This window comes from Dromaius novaehollandiae, chromosome 3 (assembly GCF_036370855.1).
Source record: "Dromaius novaehollandiae isolate bDroNov1 chromosome 3, bDroNov1.hap1, whole genome shotgun sequence".
In the NCBI taxonomy this organism is placed as follows: Eukaryota; Metazoa; Chordata; class Aves; order Casuariiformes; family Dromaiidae; genus Dromaius; species Dromaius novaehollandiae.
The window spans coordinates 76483024-76505054 of NC_088100.1; the positions used below are offsets into that span (position 1 = coordinate 76483024).

Below are 22031 nucleotides of genomic sequence, written 5' to 3' on the forward strand. Positions count from 1 at the left end.
AGAATGGCAGTAACACTACCAACTACAGCTTCCCAAGAAATGCTAGGGGGTTTAGACGCTTCTGACAGGGCAACATAGACACCCAAGTCTAGGGCCCAGCAGCTGACAGCTTTTACAATTCACGTTATTATTTTTATTCATATATTTTATTTCTAAAAATAATCATATATAAGTAAAACATTGCAGTTCATGCCCAGTGAATAGGTGCATCAACACTATCCACAGGTGATACATTGGAGAATGACAACAATTTGCATTTCTGTAGTTTCTTTTTTGCGCTTAAACTCCCTAAAGCATTTTGCAAAGCAATAAATATCATACCCAAGGAGAAATAGTGATAGGATGTCAATACAGGAGTGATTTTCTGCACCTAGACTTAGCAGCTATGCTAAAAACAGCAATACTTCTCAAACATGACTGCTAATTAATCTGAAATAGTTCAGCCTGTCAGGGACCTTTTATATAGTCACCTGAACCACTACAAAATTCTGAAAGCATCTCCACTGGTCGTTCTGGACTGGTACTATTCCTCCACCAGGGCACTCACCCATGTGTGTGTGTGCACAGCAGCACACAAAACAGCAGCAGCCCTATAACTATCCTCCAGGGGTCACAATTGGGTTACAAATTCTGTAAAATGTGATGACTGTGCAGCCTGATTTGGAGCAATTTATTCACATCCTTCTTCATTAAGATTCAAATGGAATAAGTAAGACAGAAATTGAACAGATACAGAAATTGTGCATAGCTTGCTTCTGTAGTCAGTAAACATTTATTCACTAAGCACAGCTCTCTCTCGTGCTCTCTCTCTCATATTCTCTCTCTTCCCCTATCCTTCCTGCTTGCTGTTTTAATACATAATTAAGAAGGTCAGAATTAATGAAGCAGTGTGGAGTAAAGTTCAAGGAATCCCCAGGCACTATTTATTCTATTAGATCTCAGGCATGAATGTCAGATTGGCAGCATTAGAGGCAAAAGCAGTTGAACTGGCAGCAGTCCAGAAACAAAACCCCCAAGGAAGACTTACCTGCAGTGTCAAGTCATTCCTGAGCTCCTTCCCTGCAAAAATCACACGCAATTGGTCAGCTGGAACTCCCTGTCGCTTGGCAACCACCTCCTTGAGCTGGAAGATGCTGGTGTCCGAATCAACCTCCACGGGGAAACCATGGCTGGAGTTGAACCTGACAAACACTGACCAAGAACAAAATACCTTTTAAAACGAGAATTTTTCAGGATGTATCTATATTAAAATGACAGAAGAGAGGCCTCTCATCCCTGGGTTACAGGCATAATAGCACTTACTATTTTAAGAGGCAAAACTATTAATACTGCAATATATCATTCTGAAAGGAGCAATCATATGGGATTTCCCATCACTGAACAGTTAGTGACCAATAAACAAAAAGCATGTGTTTCCCCTTGACAGTGTTATAAATTACAGAGAACAGTTAGTATCAAAAAAGAGACCTAGCTCGGCAGGAGCCTAAGGAATCACTAATTGGCACAACAGATTTTCAGTTCTGCCTTAACTTTAGCAGACATGGGGCACACATGCTTCCTGGGCCCCTTGTGTTCTTCCCCACTGCATGTAACAAATAAATGCAGGAAACTGAGGTATTTTCGGGAGCTAAGATGTACTAAGTTATACAAGGAAAAACAATTCCTTGCTATGCAGTAAAGCACAGTCATGTAAACTGGTTTCCCACAGATCTAATTCTACAGAAAGTAATGATGGAGAGAAAATCATACACTCGCAGAAATGTCTGAGGGCGTTCTATTAGGATGTGGTCTTTTTCCAAGTTCACTAAAATATCTGCAGTACATAACTCCTGCTGGCATACACCCTCAGTGCAGAAAATCATCACTGCACTAGCCGTATCATTTTTAGAGCTACAGCAACTGGTTTATACATCCAGAGAAGTCTGGCAAATAAACTCCTAAGCTTACTGCTCTTCAGCCGCTGGAGCTGTTCATCATAAGGGCTCTGAATGTGCTCGTCAAGCCCACAGTCAGGAGAGCGACTACAACAGCTATGAAACAGAAAAACCTCATTACATCTGTCGTATCCATCACCGAGACCGTATGAACAGCAGACATGCCCCCAGTGGAGTGCTTCAACCAATAGTGTTACAGGCAGGAAATTAAGGAATTAGTAAAAAGAAAAACAATATAAAACAAAAAATCATTTAGATCAATTAGATAGTGGCTACCTGCCACCATAACTGCTTGGGTACTGGTTGTAACAATCACTTCTTAAAGATTTATTTTTCATTCCCAGTGCAATGTTTTAGCTGAAGATGTTATGCTTTTGAATTTTTGAGACTGATGAAGTATAAGCTCAAAAATATTTATGCAGCTTAAAGAAATAACTATTTTTTAAACTGAAAATGGGATGCTTATGATTTTTCAAGCACAAAGTCTACCTGACACTCAAAAGTTGTCAAATATTTTAAGAACATTTGAATATAGCTGATGAGAACGTTGTCACTGTCTCGCTGAACGAAGAATGTTGTAAATATTTGCAATCCCACATCTTTCACTCAGATTTTGATATTCCTGGCTAACATTTAAATGACAAGACTGCATACCAATAAAGTTCTACACAACAGTTTAAGTTTGGGACTTGAAAGTACTGTCACATATACTATGCTATGTCACGAGGAATGCAGCACACATGCCCTCCAGTGTGTTATACAGTTTCTTGTAGCACCTCTCATTACAGGTTTTGATTACTATTTTAAGGGTGTCCTGGAAATAACTGAACTGTTCATGCTTTACACTTCAGCTGTCCAAAAAAATCAGTGGAATTCAAATTTTGTTTTGATTGTGACTTGGAGAGTGGAGGAGAAATTACATGACAAAAAGTAATTCCAGCTACTAGGAACCGAAGATTTCCCTTCTTTCCAGGTACACTCATAATGATCAACTATAAATGACATTATCTTGGCCAACAGCAAAATATATTATTAAAACAATGGGGGAATATGCTTTTTATAAATGCTGTCTATGCACATATAAATATTAATATTTTTACTCATTTATATATATTTATATATGTAGACACACATAACATGAATAGATGCATGTCTCCTTGGATATCTCCCTAACTAATAAATAATCCTCTTCCTCTTTAGTCTTCTGAAAGCCAGTGCTACTGGACTTGGAAGTAAGAATAACTTAGCAATTGCATTCACTCTTTAAATCAAATGCACTAGTAAGAGGAGAGTGTTTTATGAAAGAAGCATAAACAAGTGAAGTGGCATTTAAATGAATTGTAAAGCAGTACTCATTTTCCAAAGACAATATAAATCCAAAACACTGCAAGCATAATATATGTTCACCATCAACAACTCCCCTCTCCTCCAACATAAATATATTTTTATTCTCCTCCAAGAGGTAGTCTTCTCCTCCCAAGGTATAAGTAGTGGTAGTCTCAAAATTCCAAGCACAAGTGAACATGGGGACAATCTTACTTTAAGTCTATGTATTTTAAGCACACTACTAAATGGAGGAAAGTGGTATAACTGAAAGAGTGAGGAAAACAGAGGTATAAAAATGTCTTTTAGACATCTAAAGTGTACATCATCATACAATACATTCAATTCTACATTCAATGAGTCACATAATATTAATCTCATTTGGAAGCATTAGCAAGGACTGCATACGTGAACACCTGTAGAAAAAGTAACTTTTATATGTGTACATATGTGTGTATGTATACGCACACACAGACACACACAAAATAAATTCTTTCCCTTTTCACAGATCTGACGATTCCAGTCAAACCTCCTGTATTAAGAAGAAAGATTATTCTCAGAACAATCAAATCTTTCAAAATAGAATACATTTTTCAAGTGTGCACCTATACAGTAAGAGATTTTTTTTTTGGTCTGGCATAATGACTGAAGTGGTGGAAACTGGTTTCTTCAAAGACCGCAGGCTCCCTTCTTGGACATGTCATTACTGTGAGTGTGACAAAGGGATGGTTCTCACTTCTGCGTATAAGAGCAGGAAAAGCATTTGTACTGAGCAATGCCTTTCCCTCAAGAAATGTTAGATTGATACTACAAATCCTGGATACACAAGGCTGCAGGGTAAATGACACACCTTCAGGTGCAAACAAGACATATGAGATTGTGTGTGTGTGTGTATAAAAATTCTGGTCTAGCATGCAGCAGTAGGTTAAAGCCTATTAAGCAGAATGTAACAAGTCTTACTAATTTAGGGAAATAGGAGAAGTGAGGAGTAAAAATGTTATTCCTCCACCCCCTAGTTGGGCCAAAGAGTGGAGGAGTACACAGAATAAAATACTGATTAGAATTAAAATCTCAGTTTCCATTTATGAGAAATTTCACTATTTTGACATTTGTTTTCATCCCAAACTGCATCAATAATTTAATGTATTGACTTTTTTCATTCTTCTTGCAGAACAATAAGTACCATATATGTATGAAAATGTTTTCATTCTGCAGCATTTGATGGAAATAAATATTTATTCTTCCTGTTGACTTGACTCCTCTGTTTGGATTATGTCCCTCAGAATGCACCATCAAAGTAAATCCCAGAAAGAAGTGTGTACTATGGTCATGACGAAGCAGTGGCAGCCCAGCCAAAGCATTTCTTTTGATGAAAAGTTCCTAAGGAACTCAACTTCTTGGCTTTTAGTTGCTTTGTATTCAAGTGATTGTAGTAAAATCAAGAAGTTATCACTTCTCGAGTGACTTGGATTAATAAATTCCTGTATAATAAGCCATTTCACTCACATGAATACAATATGGAAATGCACTCATTCAGAATAAAGTACTGTTATCCTGAAGATTTCATGTTTCACAAACACTATAATGTATCATTTCATCCACTATCAAAATGGAGTTGGCAACACAATTCAACCACTTAGGATACAAAACGATGAGTAATTTTTCCACAGGAACAATTGTTAGTGAAGGGAATATAAGTGAAGAAGACGATTGTGACTAAAAGCTTGGTAAATTTAAGACATACTGCCCCTGGCCATCCGTCCTTATTCCTTATGGTGGAGGTGGTATGTACCTAATAACAGGGATACCAAAGGAAATGTGAAATGGATACCTGCATCTGAGCTGCTTCAGTTTGCCATTCAGCATGTTAGCAGAAATTCATCTGGAAATTTAAGCAAACACAGATGCAAATTGGATAAAGTTAGGAAAAGTATGTGGGGGTTGATGGGGGTAGGGAGGACTTCAGAATTTCAAGCCAAGGCTTGAAGAAAGCTGGCCAGCAGGCCCTCCACCAGGATCACCACAGGACATCTCTCAGAGCCCTGGGATACTGCAGCCTTCCTTTTTTAGCAAGTCATTCCAAAAGTGCCACAGCTCTAACACCCATTGCCATCAACCCTACAGTTTTTTTCCAGTTCTGAATCAAGGGGATATATATTGCACCTTAGAGAAGCTTGAGGTTCTGCTTGTGAACAAACGACAAAGGCAAAGCTCAGTATATAGGAGCAAAATAACTAAATTGTGCCAAGCATGAAAAAAAGTTGTAGATGTTTTTACACTGCTAAATGCAAAACACACATTTCCCTGTTATTTTTGACATAAAATAGCCAATTCTTTTTCTTCCTTAAGTACCAAATTACCCAATCCTGCTACCCTGCACACCAAACAAAAGGCATATCCTAAAATATATGACCTACAGTGACAGAATGCACACCTTCAAACTCTAAGATCTTACTACTAAGCAATTATATTGTTTCCAAGGTAATGATGACAGGTTCAAATACTCTTTATTCCCCATTCTTTCTATAGGGCAAAAAGAATATAATCAAGGGTTAACCTAAGGACTGTTTGAAATAGGTGGGGCTCTTTTTCTTAAAGCCCTTTCCCCACTAAGGTCAGATGACAAGGTCTTTAAAATGTATTTTCCTAAGAACGGGAAAATTGTCTTGTGACAGTATCCGTCTGTGGTGATAGGTTCCTCTTTGGCTCAGCGCATGAGTTGAGAACATAGCGCTTCTTAGCAAAAAACCTACATAAAGACTATTTCACGCTAGAACACATTATCTATCTTTTCAGTATGGAGATTTAATTCTTCTCACAACTAGCGATTAGTAATTTATCCAGTACAACCAACCAGTTTAGTTCAGATAAAAACGAAAAAATGCACAGAAAGGATGAACAACAGAAGAGAAGGTAGAAAACAAGATAACATAAAATCCATGCCACCTGTTAGAACACTGTGCAAAAGTTTCACAAGTTCCTCTTTAAAGTACAGCTGTGCATTACCTCTCAAGGTACAGGTGGAAGACAGCTGCTTTATAATTTTTGTTTGTTTGTTTTAATATAGAAAATAAAAACATATTTTTCAGGTGTCTGGGGCACTAGCATCCTCAGTTATATGATAAGATGCTGTTTTATTTTAATCATTATATTTAAAGAAAATGAGGCACATTTGTAAGCAGTCTATTAATCCAGAGAAACCCAGAGTCAGCTGCTGCTAGGAATTCCTACAACTTAAATTGTAGGAATACAACTGTAGGATAGATTTAGGGTGAAGATCTAGCAGAACATGATATCAGGTCTAACAATGTGATGGCAGTAAATTTTGTTCCACAACTTTTTTATTATTTCTTCCTGGTTTTCAGTGTGAAAGGGAACTGCAAAAGGAGAAAGAAGTAAAGCAAAAGATTAGAGAGGAACAAAAAATGGAAAGAAAAGGACAAACTGGGGAGACTGTGCAAGCTGAGGTAAATTAGTCTAAAGGAGTAGCTTACTTTGTGACAGGCTTTTTTAAACAGCTAATCAGTACATGTTACAGAAGTCCAATTAATGGTTAAACAACTGTGCGCAAAGTTCTTTGAAGCGCCTTTTTGCAGCAGCTCTAGCAGCCTGGAATTGGTGGTAGTACTTTCCTTTCCAGATTTGTGCATCTAGATTCTGCATTAGAATCGGGACCTTCCCAACACTGTTTTTGTTCCCAGGAACACTGGAGAGAAGGATGTTTCAGCCAGCTTCGTTCTAATTTCTACCCTACTTCTGCTCTGCATCACCAAGTCATGCTTTAGTGGCTGGTTCCACTGCCATGAAGCCATGACTAGCTGGCTGTTCTGAGTTTTTTTCTTGATCTATATAATAAAATCTCAGAAGCTTTACAGTACGCAGTCTTACAGAAAATCTCCTGGCCACTGTTCCTCTTCATCAGTTAGTAAAAATATCCTCAGCCTTCTCCAAGAAAACTCTCAAACTGATGTCTTCTCCTCAAAAAGTTGCCAAATTCTGACAAATTGGAGTCGAGCTGAGACAGCAAGATCCAGAGTCTTGATGCCCTTGCACTGAACATCCTGACAGCTAATGCCTTCTTCTGCAAAGAAGGGAATCCAACTAAAGAACCTCTACTGTCTGCACAAGGAGTGAGAAGGTACATCAGGGAGAGTGATCTCATCCATTTCAGGCTGTATGGCTGAAAACCAACACCTTCAACTCTACCCTGAGACCATGGGCTGCTGTTGAAGATGCTGAGGCACTGGTATCATGTTCACCTGGCAAAGTGTCCTCTTGTATATTTTGCACCAAGTCTAGCAATTGCAGACAGACAGGTATATGCAACCAAGTTAACCATGACTTGATGAGTTACCACTTGTTGCTAATCCACAATAACTGGCTGCCTTAGGCCTCCTTGATCATTGCAATTGTGAAATAAAGCACATTAATGTAAGCAAGTTTCACAGCTGCAGCAGAAAAAGAGCCTACACAGGCAATAAGTGGCAACTCATTAACCTGGAGTAATTTGGTTGCTTCTGATCATTTATAAATTACCTTCACCTAAAAAATGATTTTATGATGTAGTCATACACACAGAGCAATGCAGTAATCTATAAATATAAACTATATCTATAAAGCCACATCCTCGGTAAAGATCTTTCTTCTTCTTTGCAAGGAACAAACCCTGTTAACAGAAACATCCTTAGTTCTAGCTAGCATTCAATGAATATCTTAAAATATTCTGCAATTAACCACTCTAATTTTTAGATTGAGATTTCTGTTCATTTTATATGCATTTTAAATAAAAATCAGGATTGACTGTTATACAAGCAAATATTTATGAAAAGCAATATAGTAGTATTCATAATTGATAAATTTATACCTGATGAGAGAGTTCTACAGAGTCCTGAGTAGCACAGAAAGTGTGAGTAGTGATTAAGCATTCACTTCCACTGCAAGATTTAGCAGGCATCAAGTTAAGCTGGTAGGGGCTAGGTTCAAAACAGGCAAAATGAGATGTTTGTTCATGCTAGACCCTCTGGAACTCTGCCAAAGGAGTGGTAAAGGCAAAATGTCTAACATGAGCTCAGTGGGAGAAAAGAAACTGATTGCCAGTTACTGCATAGACCGCTCAGTAATCTCTACACTGAAAAGGAGGGCACAATATGTACTAGCAAGAAATAGTCTATACACAGAATTTGAGCTAAGAAGGGCCATGTCTTCAAGTTGTGTGCCAAGTCAAAGAGGAACTTATTACTGCAAAAACAGAAAGAAGTAACGGATGCTGTCACAAGACTTTTCCCCCATTCTTGGAAAAACACATTTTCAAGGACATGTTATCTGAGTTAAAACAGCTGCGAGCCTAGAGAAGGTCAGAGAGATCCTCTGTGCTTATCCTGTTCCCATTCTTCTTCAGGCCTCTGCCTATAGTCACTGCTGAAGACAAGATATTGAGTTAGATTGACTCTTGCTCTGAACCACTGTGGCAGCTCTTTTGTAGGTGTCATGGATGTGTATATTCCATAGGATATAACACTGAGTGATATTTAGCAAGTAGGCAGGCTAACAATCCCCTCCTGACTCTCCTTCTCACTCACTACCAAGTAGTCCAAATCTAGGACAGAGGCAACTAAAAACAGTAAGATCTCACTACCCTTCTTGTTGCCAGAACTAGACATGAATATGAAGCTGCTTTCTGGCATGGTAACGAGACAAAATTTAAACTCAGCAAGTATCACAGTAAGTAGGATCTATGCTACTTAATCTAATATAGAAGCTAAGTTTGTCCAGTGAACTATTTCCTGTGATTCACTCAGTTTTACTCCTACCTATGTTATCTTTAAAGTTTTTGAGGAATACATGGCTAGCTAACCCAACATTATGATTATCTTAGCATTTCCTTTAAAAGTCTCTTTCAAAAAAGCCGTTTTCCTAGTTATTTTTGTCCTGAGTCACTGGCTGTTTATGTCAGCAGAAAGCTGCCATGAACTTCCTTGATACAGAATCAAGCTAAATTCATGCTTCATTTTAAATAGATGCATACTGTTCTTTAATGTGGATGTTCTTTAATGGATGTGGATAAGAGTCTTTAAACTCAACATATTTCCAGCTATATGCTACAGCTTTCCTTATTTATAAAAGTATTACATTTAAAAATAAAATGTATATTCTTGCAGCTTTTAAATTCTCCCTGTTCTGTGGAAGAATGGACTTACGTTTTTGCAAAGACTGCATAGGTTCAATGAAATCCATAAGGAGGGTCAGAAAATCCCAAGCAGGACTAGTAATATATTGCAACAGCTTTGAGGCTGTAAAAGGCACTGCAAAGCAAAGTAACAGAGATTCTCTGATTTTAACAGTTATGCTCACTTCCAGTTCTCTGGGAAATTTAACACATATTTCTTATGGTGTCTACATTCTGCTAAATACTAGAAGCATTAGTTGACACCTGAAGATTCACTAAAACACATGTATTCTAAATATGGCAGCTGTCATACTTCACTAAGAAAGGAATTTTCTAACCTCATGAAGTTTCTTAGCTGTCCAGTACAGGGCAGAGGAGTGTCGAAGTCTCTTAAGCGTATTACAATACAGAAAAAAATAGTAGAGATAAAATAAGCTTTCAACAGTGATTATATGTCCTTGTGCACCAGTTAAACCCATTCATAACTAACACCAACTGGCAAAATTTGTATGAAGCAACTGTGTAGAAACAGGTTAGTTCCACATACAAAAAACCTAAGTCCAAGAAAAAACCTTGGCAGCGTACCTACCTACAGAGAAAGCTTTGGTTTCATTTGTACAAGAGCTCTTACTACAAATAAAACCAAGCCAAAACTGAAGGGAATAAAATTTGCTACAGCCCAGGACATGGTGAGCCCAGGACATGGTTATATGCTGTTATAGTCGTGTGCATTGCTCAGAAGAAGAGGGTGAAGCCAGCTGCTCCAGAGAATAGCAATACAAGAGAACTTATTTCTCTAGTACTTGCAGTTCCAGCGTCACAATTTCTTGGTTTTGAATCTCTAAGTTTCTTTTCTTTTACTGATCCCATTCTCAGATATTCCAGTATTTTAAGGTCTAAAGGCTCGTTATGATCACTTGCTGATTTGTTTTAAAGCACAGGATAACCAGATAAAATTATATTTCACCACTGACTATTCAATTTTGAGACAACGTTCTGTAGCCTCTCTCCCTTAGACATCTTCCCAAGTTGTGGAGCCTGATTTATCTTATTTTACTCAAAAATAGTCATCTACAGTAAAAGAAACATAAGCTTCAGTATTCCAGGATAGCTGCAGCCCTGCTTTAAATGCTAAACTCCCCTACTTGCCTCACGTTTTGCTTCCCCCCACCCACCCCCACCCCCCCCCACTACAGACATGGTCTGCGCCTTCTGAGACCAGTCTTCCCAGCTGTAAAATTACGACAAGGGCAGTAGCAGAATACTGATGCTGATTTCTCCACAAAAAGACTCAAAGGTGCTGCCAGGCCCTGGCCCACACCACTGCCGGGAGGCCTGGGCTCAGCCCTGCCTGTTGCTCCTCCCGACAGGGTTTCCCGGATGGACCCGGCCTGACTCATCGCCTTGCTTTTACCTGGCGATCCCCGGCAACCCGGCTTCGTCCTCCCTGTGTGGGTCCCCCAGGCTGCTCCCACCAGGCAGCCTTGGCCTGCAGCATGCTCACCTCGTGGCTCCCAGCCCATCCTTCCTCGTGGGGCAGCCCTGCACTCACTGCTCCCTGAAAGGCAGCGTGGTGGTAGGGAAAATGTATCTCTTCAGTCAACGCAGATTTGGGACATTCAAAATCCCAAGTGTGTGTGTGTGTGAGAGAGAAAGGCTCCTTTTCCTCAATCTTCCTGTCATTTGGCTCAGGTGTGCAGGAATTTAGTCTGCATAACTGCCTGCCTGCCTGCCTTTGTGGGGGCAAGCCAGGCATGAGACTCTTCCTCCTCTTAATTGACAGAAATTGGTAATGGGGTAGGAAATCTAGTTAAAATCTCTCCTCAACCCGTACTAGAGTTGGTTGCCCACTGCACAGTCCAGAGTCTCTAAAGTCTCAGTGCAAAAAACGACCCTTGTAGACTTCCCAATGCTGGTACCTATGACAGGCACCATAACTACAATACTGACTTTTAGGAGAATCTGAGGCTTTTTCAGTATTGTTTCAGAAAATGCTGACATGTTGCTAACCACCAACACAGTGAAACGTATGGGTTTCAAAGCCTTCTCGGTGAAACAATACCTACTCTGCGAGAGACCCTCTGGAAATCCCACGGCTCCTCTTGGACCCGAGGTGGCCATGGAATGTGGACTGCGCCATGCCAGCGAGCCGCGGGGCTGCTCCCCTGCCGCAGGGCCCAGCCGCAGCGAGAGCTGACGCTCTCAGTACTTCGGGCCATGGTTCGGGGAGCCCAAAGTCCTGGGGTGCTCCACTTCCATCTGGGGCTCGGCCTCTGGCCTTGCAGTACTCAGCTTCCAAATTCTTGCCAGTGTTGAGGCCACCTGCCTCAAAATGGGGGGTTTGGTACGTACACCCTCGACTGCATGAAGCACAATTGCTTGGGTTTTACATTCGCAGCCTGCTTGCCCATCAAAGCTTTTCAAGAGACTTGCTGTTGGTTATTTTGAAACAATGCCTTTCAACACTTGAAAAAATTGTTTTGGTCCAAAATGGTACATCACTTTTATAGTAACTTATAGTAACTAATGGTCATTTTATTCTCTGACAGCTCCAAGTTAAATTCTACTGGCAAAATTATATGCACAATTGCCAGTTAAAGTTCTCATGTAATTCCACTAGCTTTAGTAAAACTACCGTAGATATTTGCTGCTCTGAAAGTAAGATTTATCCTTTTAAGTTAAAAGAACTATAAAATGATGGGTTCCCTGAGAAATCTCCAATTGTGTAATTGAAATGATCAATGTGTACCCAACTTTTCATCTGAATCATTAAAAAAAGAAGTTCCTGCAGCAAAGCTTGAAATTTACCATATTTCAAAGATAATTTTGTCCCTCTTGAATTTTTCAGAGTTCTCCCTCCCTTTGCTTCTGTGGTAGTTTTCTTTTTTTTTTAGTTTTTAATATCAATCTTTGCTATCTAGCTTACACTCAAAGAAGCAGCGTTCTTGTAGGAACTAACTCTTACACTACGATTTAAATTCTAAGTTCCTTGTTCCCAACAAAACAGCCAGTAGCCACTTACGCCAGGCAAAAACATATGGCTTGGACTGACTGCCAAAAATAGTCCATCATTCCTGCTATAAAACTGCTAGCTAGCTGGAAATAAAGATTCATTTCAAATATCCCAATGTTACACTAGGGTATACTAGTAACTATGAGTTCAGTATATTCTCTAAACACACAGAGATTAATTGACATATTTAAAATATATTCAATACAGGCATTTATAATCACCCCTGAATTATATTACATGTATTGGTATATATATACATATATATATGTATAAAATTGCCATTTCAGAAAGCTGTCATTTTAGTATGGAGTCAAATCCTTATTCACTGGGAAGGCTTTTACATGAACTTTACTGACTGGGATAAGATTACAGACTCCAGGACTTAGTTCACCGAAAAATGTTTCCTGGACACCTGAATCAAATACTATCACAGAAATAAAAATAAAAAATAAAAAATAAAAATAAAAAAAACCCCAACCTCCAAATCATAATGAAATATCTAAATGAAGTAGGAAACCTCAGACTGATAAATGATGATTTGTAATACATCAGCTGAATAAGAGGATGAAAGTGGCAAAACATTTCAGAAACTGTATGAAAGACTTTGTTTCTGCCCCCCCTTTTTTTAAAAACTCTAAGCAGAGCTTAAGCATATAGTGTGTGTATATTTTAGATATGCCACCAAGCAGTGAAGTCTATATGGAGCTGTGCTGGTCCACAAGTGTAATGTGTATGTTTCTTATCACTTCACCAATCCTCCACCAATCTTTTTCATTGGATTTACCTTTAATATTCCATAACCCAGCAATTTTGAGGAATATGACATAAATGTTTTCTGTCTCTCTGCGTCAGATCTAGGTCAGTAGCAGATATGAAGTTAGATATTTCAAGGCCTGCAGGCCTACAATTTTGAGGTATATTTCACTAGAAAGCTATAGGCTTTGATATTAAAGTTTAGGAGGACTAAAAATAAAGCAATGTCATCACTAAAAAAGAAGCCTCATGATATAAAGTTTTAGCTTGTTGCCATGATAGATCAAAAGATCTCCGATATCAGAGTGTTACATCTAGTTCAGGTCACAATTCCCCTGAAAGAGCAAATTTCCATTGGCAAATATCATGCCTACTGAAGTCCGAAGTTTTGTTGGTATGTAGCAATTCATGAACATTATATGAAGAAAATTATTTAAAAGATTTGTTTTGCCACAGGCAAGATGTACATACATTAATATGGGAAATAACAGCTGAGTTGATAATGGTGGGATGAACCTGTTCCTCCCTACCAAAATGAAATCTTTTTAAAAACAATTTTTAAGTTAAAATATCAACACTGATATCTCTTAGACCAAATTTCAGACTTCTGTCCCCAAAACAGAAATAAAAATTTCTGAACAAACAAACAAACAAAAAAAAACCCCTGCTTTTGATTTGGTCTAATTCTCTATGCCTGGGCTATTTCCCATATTTCATTGTAAAAGCTGAAGCTTAGTGTGAGGTAACAAGTGCAGGTTTCATCAAACCTTTGAGAAAGGGTAACACTACAGCCAAGATGTATCTGCACAGCACAGTTCCACAAATTCTCTTGCAAAAGTCCCTCATCACAAACCTTAAATTCATAAGTGGAAGACATCATTTCTATCAGGCATTTGAGGTGAAATACATTTTGAAACACCAGAATCTCTCTCTACTTCCTTCAGTTTTAAGCACTGATAGTGCTAACCAATTCTTTCAGCTCTCCAGATAAAACGTGGTAGGCTAATATTGAATTATTATTTTGGGTTATGCTTTGTTTCCATTGCTCCTGTTGTCAGGAGAAATGATACTAAAAGAGGGATTTAGTGTTCTGTGGGATTTACTTATTTTTGAATGTATTTTGAGGCCTGAAAGAATCAGCAATCTTTTTTGTTGAAAATGCAGGTGCTTCATTCTAACTCTGAATATTCCCACAAGAAAATCCATCTCTCATATTCATGAAAACCTCAATGTTTCCTCAAGACTTCCTCTTTCTTTTTGTCTTTCTGATAAACAGACACACAGTTGCAACCTAACATTCCCTATGCCAGTGCATTTGTCAATTTTTCCTAAGGAAATCTCCCAGCATATAAGGCTTAGTTTTATCAGACAGGAAATTATGGTCTATTATATGATTTTAAGGTGGTCTGTAACTGACTCCACATTACAGGGCCACTCGATGGTAGCCACCTATACTTGTTAAGGTAAAAATAGTTTCACAAAAGCATATGATGGAAGCAAGACACCAGTAGATCAGGAATACTGAGTCTGAGTACAGTATACGTTACATGACGTTTTTAGAAATAGAATGGAAGGATTGTATCACATAGTGTTCCTTTGCTATATATTGATATCACAAACTGTACAGTGTTTTCAGAGATAATGGAAGGTTGCCAAGTTCTTCTGGTTTAAATTTTTCCACCCACCTTATTTATAGTGGTCTGGGCATCAGCAGCTCAATGCCCATAAATTGCTACATTTGTTGTCAGCATATGCTCTGTACATAGGTTCCATCAGTACATATGCTTAGAGATATATATAGTTATGTATGCAAATAACCTCACTGAACTCAGTGAGACTTTAAAGATTTAGATCCTTGCATTTTTACGATGTTTAGGAATAGAATTGTGACATATATAGTTATAATCTTAATATGTTCATCTGAGTAGCAGACGCAATTTTTAACAATGTATGAAACCAATTACATATAAATTGAGAGAAACTGAATTGTTATAGACTTATGCAAGTGATAAATGTGAAACAAGAATAAAATCAGAACAAGATCTATTTAAATAAAGCCATAAAAAGTTTTAAACCAATTGTCCAACTAAAGCCAAACCTTTGTAATGGCATGTGTGACCCCTACATAGTACTGAATTTAAAAATGAAATACTGTGGCAGTCCAAAGGTCTAAAAATTACAGAGATACATAATTTGGTTAGATATTTACAAACATATATAGAGAAACTTATTGATAAAATGAAATTACAGAATCACACAGTTGAGGTTGGAAGGGACCTATGGAGATCATCTAGACCCATGCCCCTGCTCAAGCTGGGTCACCTAGAGCACGCTACCTCGGACTGTGTCCAGACAACTTTTGAATATCTCCAAGGATGGAGACTGTGCAACCTGTTCCGGATGTGTTTCAGTTTGTGCCCGTTGCCTCTCATCCTATCGCTGGGCACCTCTGAAAAGAGTCTGGTCTCATCTTCTTTACAACCTCCCTTCAGATATTTAGACACATTGATAAGATCCCCCCTCAGCCTTCCCTTCCCCGGGGTGAACGGGCCCAGCTCTCTCAGCCTTTCCTCATATGAGACATGCCACCATCCCTTCCGCATCTTAGCAGCCCTTCGCTGGACTCACTCCACTGACTCCATGTTTCTCTTGTATTGGGGAGCCCAGAAATGGACACAGTACTCCAGATGAGGCCTCACCAGGGCTGAGTAGTGGGGGAGGATTACCTTCCTCCACCGGCTGGCAATGCTCTGCCTAATGCAATCCAGGATACCATTGGCCTTCTTTGCCACAAGGGCACACTGCTGGCTCATAGTCAACTTGTTCACCATGACCCCCAGGTCCGTCTCTGCAGAGCTACTTTCCAGCAGGTCAGCCCCCAGCCTGTACTGGTGCACAGCATTATGTCTCCTTAGGTGCAGGACCCTGCACCTCCCTTTGTTGAACTTCATGAGGTTCCTGTCCGTCCATCCTTCCAGCCTTTCAGGGTCCCTCTGAGTGGCAGCTCAGCCCTCTGGAGTATCAGCCACTCTTCCCAGTTTTGTGTCATCAGCAAACTTGCTGAGGGTGCACTCTGTTCCTTCATCTAGGTTACTGATAAATAAATTGAACAAGATTGGACCGATTAGTTTGGATTAGATTAGATTAGTTCAAGAAGAATAAAAATTCTGAACTAAAAATGCTGTTTTAAACTGGGTAGGTCAAACATTCGGTACGAACTTATGTGACAGTATTCTTGAAATCATTATTTCAGAAAAGAGAACTAAAACATGGACATATTTCTTCTTACACACGTATATGCTACAGAGGAAAAAAATGCTTTTCATTCATTTCTCTTTCCTCCAAAGAATAAATCATAAATGATACAGCTGAATCACAACTGAACAGTTAATATGCTTTTCTTTTCCTTTAAAGTAATCCAAATATATGCCCAGAAGTCTGTCATGATCATAAATGTTTACTTATTTAGCATTTTACTTTGGTAGTTGCTATTAAGCTGACTTGTCATTCTTATAGATGTGATATTGTAATATTGATATACATTATTTGAGATGCATACCTGATTATGTAACCAGTTATTGAGTAAGAAGAATCGGGGGGGAGGAAGTGAGGGGAGGAGACAAAAAGGTTTAAACATGAATAGTAAAAAAAAGGAAATAATGAGTAGAATTTTAGCAAACACAGAGCTCTTTGATTCTTAGAATTTTTGTAAAGGACAAAGAAATGTTACGCAGAAGGGAGGTTACATCAGTAACAAACATCTGCAAAAGAATTTGAGCTATTAATTATTTATGGCACCACGTAGTATAGATGGCCACATTGCAAATGTTTATTGTCAGATAGATGAAACCCTCCTTTCCTTTCTTGAAAAAAATCCAAAAGACTTAACACAGTTCTCATGATATTTAGATAATTAACATAAGTTACTTTAATAGGGGGTTTTCTTCTTTAAATCTGTCAAAACACACTGTTACTTGGTTTAATAATACATCCCAAGCAAGATTTTTTGCATTATTAATGTACAGTAGTGGTATTTGTTCTTTTCAATTATACCATGTCAGTGAAACTGTTCCGTTGCCATGATAAACACCTTCTGTACGGATATTACTTACAACAAGCAAGAAACCAACAGGTGTATTAAAGCAGATTAAAAACAGAATGTTGCCCTACCCAGAATTCAGCTTTTCTGAAGTTAGCATTTTATATGCTTCTCATTCCTGGGTCTCAGTTGCCTAGCAAGGGCAGGAAAGATTTCTAAATCCGGTTACTGACTTTCACATGAAGTTGTAGGCACCTAGAATGCAAGCTAATTCTAGGCAATTGATGGATGTAGAATATCCTGGATCTTCAGTAGTGCTGCTTAGGCCTGTGCATGAAATAACCGTAAGCCCTTTTATCGCAAAAATAGCCAGGACTCATGTAGAAATGGATGCCTTGCAAAATAAAACAGAACACCAAACATCTTGATTTAATAAAGTGATAATCCTGAGCTTCAAATGGCAGGAAGACCCGTAAGACTTCAGAAGCCTGAAGCCCATATCCAGACATTCTCAAGGATAATAACATTGAGAGACTCATAAAAAGATTAATTGAAAAATACTGTAAATAAATTTCAGTGGAAGATAAAGACAACGTAAAAGAGAGACAAAAAGAATAATGAAACTGTAAGAGGAAAAATTGGAAACTGAAAAGAAATAGATTGTAGGAAGAAGAAAAAGGTTTCTCCAGAATTACAGAAGACCTGCAGTCAGTTTCATGATTTGGGGAATAAAAGTGAGGGGGCTCCATTTCTCTTGTGTAATATAGGTAACTTGCAAAATAGCATGAAAGATATCCCTACTCCAGACTGTATCTTTAGGAGTCATAGACAAACAGAAGCTCATAGAGAGCTAAGTCACACTAAGGGCAAGGATACAGGACAGATGATGTCTGCGGAAAAGAATGCTTACCTTTTTTCCTTTTAGCTTTTTTCTCAATTATTCAAAAAATAGCTTATATTAACTTTTTAAAACCAAAAAGTACAAGGAAAGAAGAGAATGATACAAACAATAAGATGTAACTGCAAGGGAGGAAAACACGAAAAGCTGAGTCCATCTTTTACTGTGTACTTGCCAAAAAATTTTTACCTCCTGTCAAGTCATGTGTTTTATAAAGCCTAATATTGCTAGTAATTTGTCACACAAAAATTCCACAGAGAACAGGCAGTCATACATTCATAATATGCAGATATCCATTTCTTATGGAAATTTCACAAAGCCATTAAATAAAAGTTGTATAAAAAGATTACAAAGAATAAAGATGCATTTCTTCAAAAAAACCTTGTATCACTGGCCAAAATACGCAAGAAAAAAATTAAAGTCTCTCAAAACTTTTAAGACTCCTAAATTACAACAAGGACAGAAGGACACTGATACTAATACTAGTTTGAAGTACCTGCTGGCTTTAGTAGTTGTAAAATTGGATAATTTAAAATTATTTAGCACTTTTCTTCTATATTTTCTGCCTTTTAATGGCTCAGTGCAACTCTATGTCTTTTTGCTGCCTAAACGAACCATGGATCTAGAGGATTGTAGTTCAACTGATTTAGCACCTTTGGAAGAAAAAACAAGTAATACTTGCATAATATATGACACTCCAGTAGAATACTCCTCTTTATCGTTCCCTAGCAGATGGCATTAAGAGAAGGTAGACCCAGTAAAATATGCGTAACTTGGATTCTTCTAATATTACTGGAATAGTATAACCCTCCACTCGGAAAAAGTTACACTCTTATATTAATGTCACCTGGAAGAATGAATTACAAATATACAAAAATATATAAAAGCAGCTTCCTCCGAAATACTAACCGCGCCAAAATACTGAAGTAAGCCTAGATCAAAAATTGTTCCAAATTCAAAAAAGTAGACAAAATAACTTAGTCAGAACTGGAAAATGGTCTCACATAAAGGTAACAGTATTTTGAGAAACCCATATTCAATATATTTGCACTGAAACAAACTTGGATTGCATATTTTTCTTGCAATGATATTGTGGAAGTCAGAAAAAGAGAAGACACAGAAAACTGCATTAAAAAAAAAAAAAGAAAACCAACTCCAACCAACCCCTTTTTAAAAAGATCAGTTGCCATGTCTTTAATGACCACACATTCTTTGGGTGCCCATCCAACACCTGTGCTAGCACAAGCTTGGATACAACCCAGAAGGTGTTCAAGGTCCAAGAGTTCAAGGTCCAAGGACAGAAATGGCCACAGTATGATCTCTGCTCTGTGGCAACATGCTCTAATAATCCTCCTTAAAACACATACTTACGTAAAACACTCTACAAATGTTGAAATACTAAATGGGAAGATTATCTGGCGGTTCCTTTTGGAGCTAATCATCACATATACACTACCTGTACACACACTCTGTGTGTGTGTGTACACTATATAAATGTATATATACACCCTATATACATGCACTGTGTATGTATGCATACACTAATACCTGTGTACATTGTAGTTATGGAGGGAGAATTCTGGCATAATACAAACTCTTGAAATCTTCCTGTTATTATGAAAAAGGCTAAAAACTGAAATGAATCTCATTTTATGGATTATAGAAAACTTTTCATCCATAATTCAGCTGCAAACCTCACCATACCAAGTAGGTGGATCAGTTTCCTTATTTTACACTGACAGTAACTGAAGGAGAACTGGCCACTGATTTGATATAGCTCAGTTTGCATTGAACCTAGGCCTAAAGGAGTATTGTTCTGTGGGTTCGATAAAAACATAAATATAATAAATACCCGAAAACACATTTTCTGAGCAGTACATAGACATACTCACACAGTTTTCGTGTGATAACAAATAAACCCTCAAAGTCTTACCTCTAAAACCAGAAAATGCTCTAGAATAAGGGAACTACACAATTTTGTTGCACCTGAAGTACTTTGCTTCTCTTCTGTTATTTAAAAAAGCAAAGTAATAGAAATAAAATGACAGATTTATGTACTATTTAAAAAAATGGGGGAAATAGTCTGCTTCTCAGTGCTCACTTAGAATATTACTCGAGGATGTGAGAAGATACAGATTTCAAGACTGTTAAAGAGTTCTATGTATCCTACTATTGAGTATTTTGGAACGGATACACTCCATCTTATCAATTTTGCCATTCATTGAACCAAACTCTGAAAAAGTTCATGTTTAGCTGGTATCCAAGTGCTTGTAACATTAAATTGGGAGACAGAAAAGCTGTTTTCCAGGTTCTGTTTCAATAAATATGCAAGTATCTTATAAGAAAAAGTCCAAAGATGTTATTTTTTTCCTCAGTGCTAACTGTGATGTTCTGAGATGCTAAGGATGACAACTTACATTAATCTATGCTTTTTCACATGGGAGTTGTCAGTCCAAATATGGACCAATCAATAATTAATGTGTAAATATAAACTTGACTATTCTATATCTTTATATAGATATATATCTCTATTTTATATAAGATAAGATATCTGTATCTTATATTCCCTACCTTTTTTCACATTAGAAGCAAGGAGGAACTTCCTTGCTGGCTTTGTGAATCTTGCAGCAAAAATCTTCTTCAGATAAACCAATTTGGCAAATTTAAACTGAATTCAGAAATGACTTCTGAATAAAAGTTGCAGGGCTTCTCACTAAATTATTATTTTATTGATTACATTATTTACTCAAAAAAATGTTACGACCTCTTTTTAATCTGATCTGTATTATAGCTAACATCAGGATTCACAGTGATTGCTGTCATTCTGACAGGACCAGCTTGTCTGAAGAGTTTGTAATTGAGGGAACTATCACTGCAATTCACCACAGTGAGACACCCTGTTGTGTTCATGTGTGCAGAGAACCATCAGCTGCACTGGGGGTGCAGCTTGATTTACTTATGGAAGGAAGGATTTATTGCAAAGGTGCCATTGAAGCCTCCATAAAATGGTAGCTAGACAGGTATTAATTTCTGATTATGAATCATTTTGAGAAACTGTAACTGAACACTGAAGCCCTACACTGGAAGTAGGCTCAGAGGAGCTGGGCAAGGGTGATGTGCCAACAAAGCTTAGGGAAGAACTAGGGACTGACTGACTAGAGTTGCTGCAAAGAAAGCTGAATTTATTCTCAGCACAAAGGGGACCCTAGGGCAGGCTTTGTTTTAGATAAAGGGCTACATCAGCTGAGTAGATCAGCCAGCTAGATCAGTCAAGAGGATCAACCAGTTATATCAGCTGAGTGAATCAACCAGCTGTGTAACTGCTCCTTCCTGAGGAATTCAAAAGAGTGCAAATGCCTTCATGCATTAAGCAGGCCAGCATGGGGGTGGAAGTGGAGGGGGTTATTTGTGTGGCTCAGCCCAATGAAGAGTATAAAACCCAAATAATGAACAAAATGAGCTCTGAAGACATCAATGGCCTTGAGTTAGTTTCAGCCCATGTTTTCTTTCCTAGTGATACCTGGAGTCATGATGGTGAGCATATCATAGAGACCAGCAATGAGAACTATATTCGTATTATGATTCAAGTGTATACTGCACTCTGTTAAGTGTAATTTGCACTTGTATTGTAATTTAAATATATTGCTGTATGATTCTGCTAAATCAAAATCCTGTGAAATGTCAAAGAACTTCAAATAAGTAAATTTGGCATTAAATGTTAAACACTCCATGTGTAGAAAATCTAAAAGACCTGGTCAGAGTATTGGGCTCTGATAGTAACAGATATATCTCCTGTCCTACACTTAAACTGCCTATTTATTTATCCATACTGAATAATCTTTAAACATCTAGATAACTCCCTCTCAGTAGGGGAAGAGAAATAATAGTAAATTGTATCTAGAAGT

The 22031-nt window shown here is 38.0% G+C and overlaps 1 protein-coding gene across 2 annotated transcripts in view; it reads right to left on the reverse strand.

The window, feature by feature from the left end:
• PRKN (parkin RBR E3 ubiquitin protein ligase) overlaps positions 1-22031 on the reverse strand; it is an 812113-nt gene that overhangs the window by 649653 nt on the left and 140429 nt on the right. For both annotated transcript variants that reach the window (XM_064509220.1, XM_064509219.1), the window contains exon 2: positions 1028-1191. In XM_064509220.1, coding sequence (XP_064365290.1) covers positions 1028-1191 — 164 coding nt within the window. The remainder of the gene's footprint in view (positions 1-1027; positions 1192-22031) is intronic.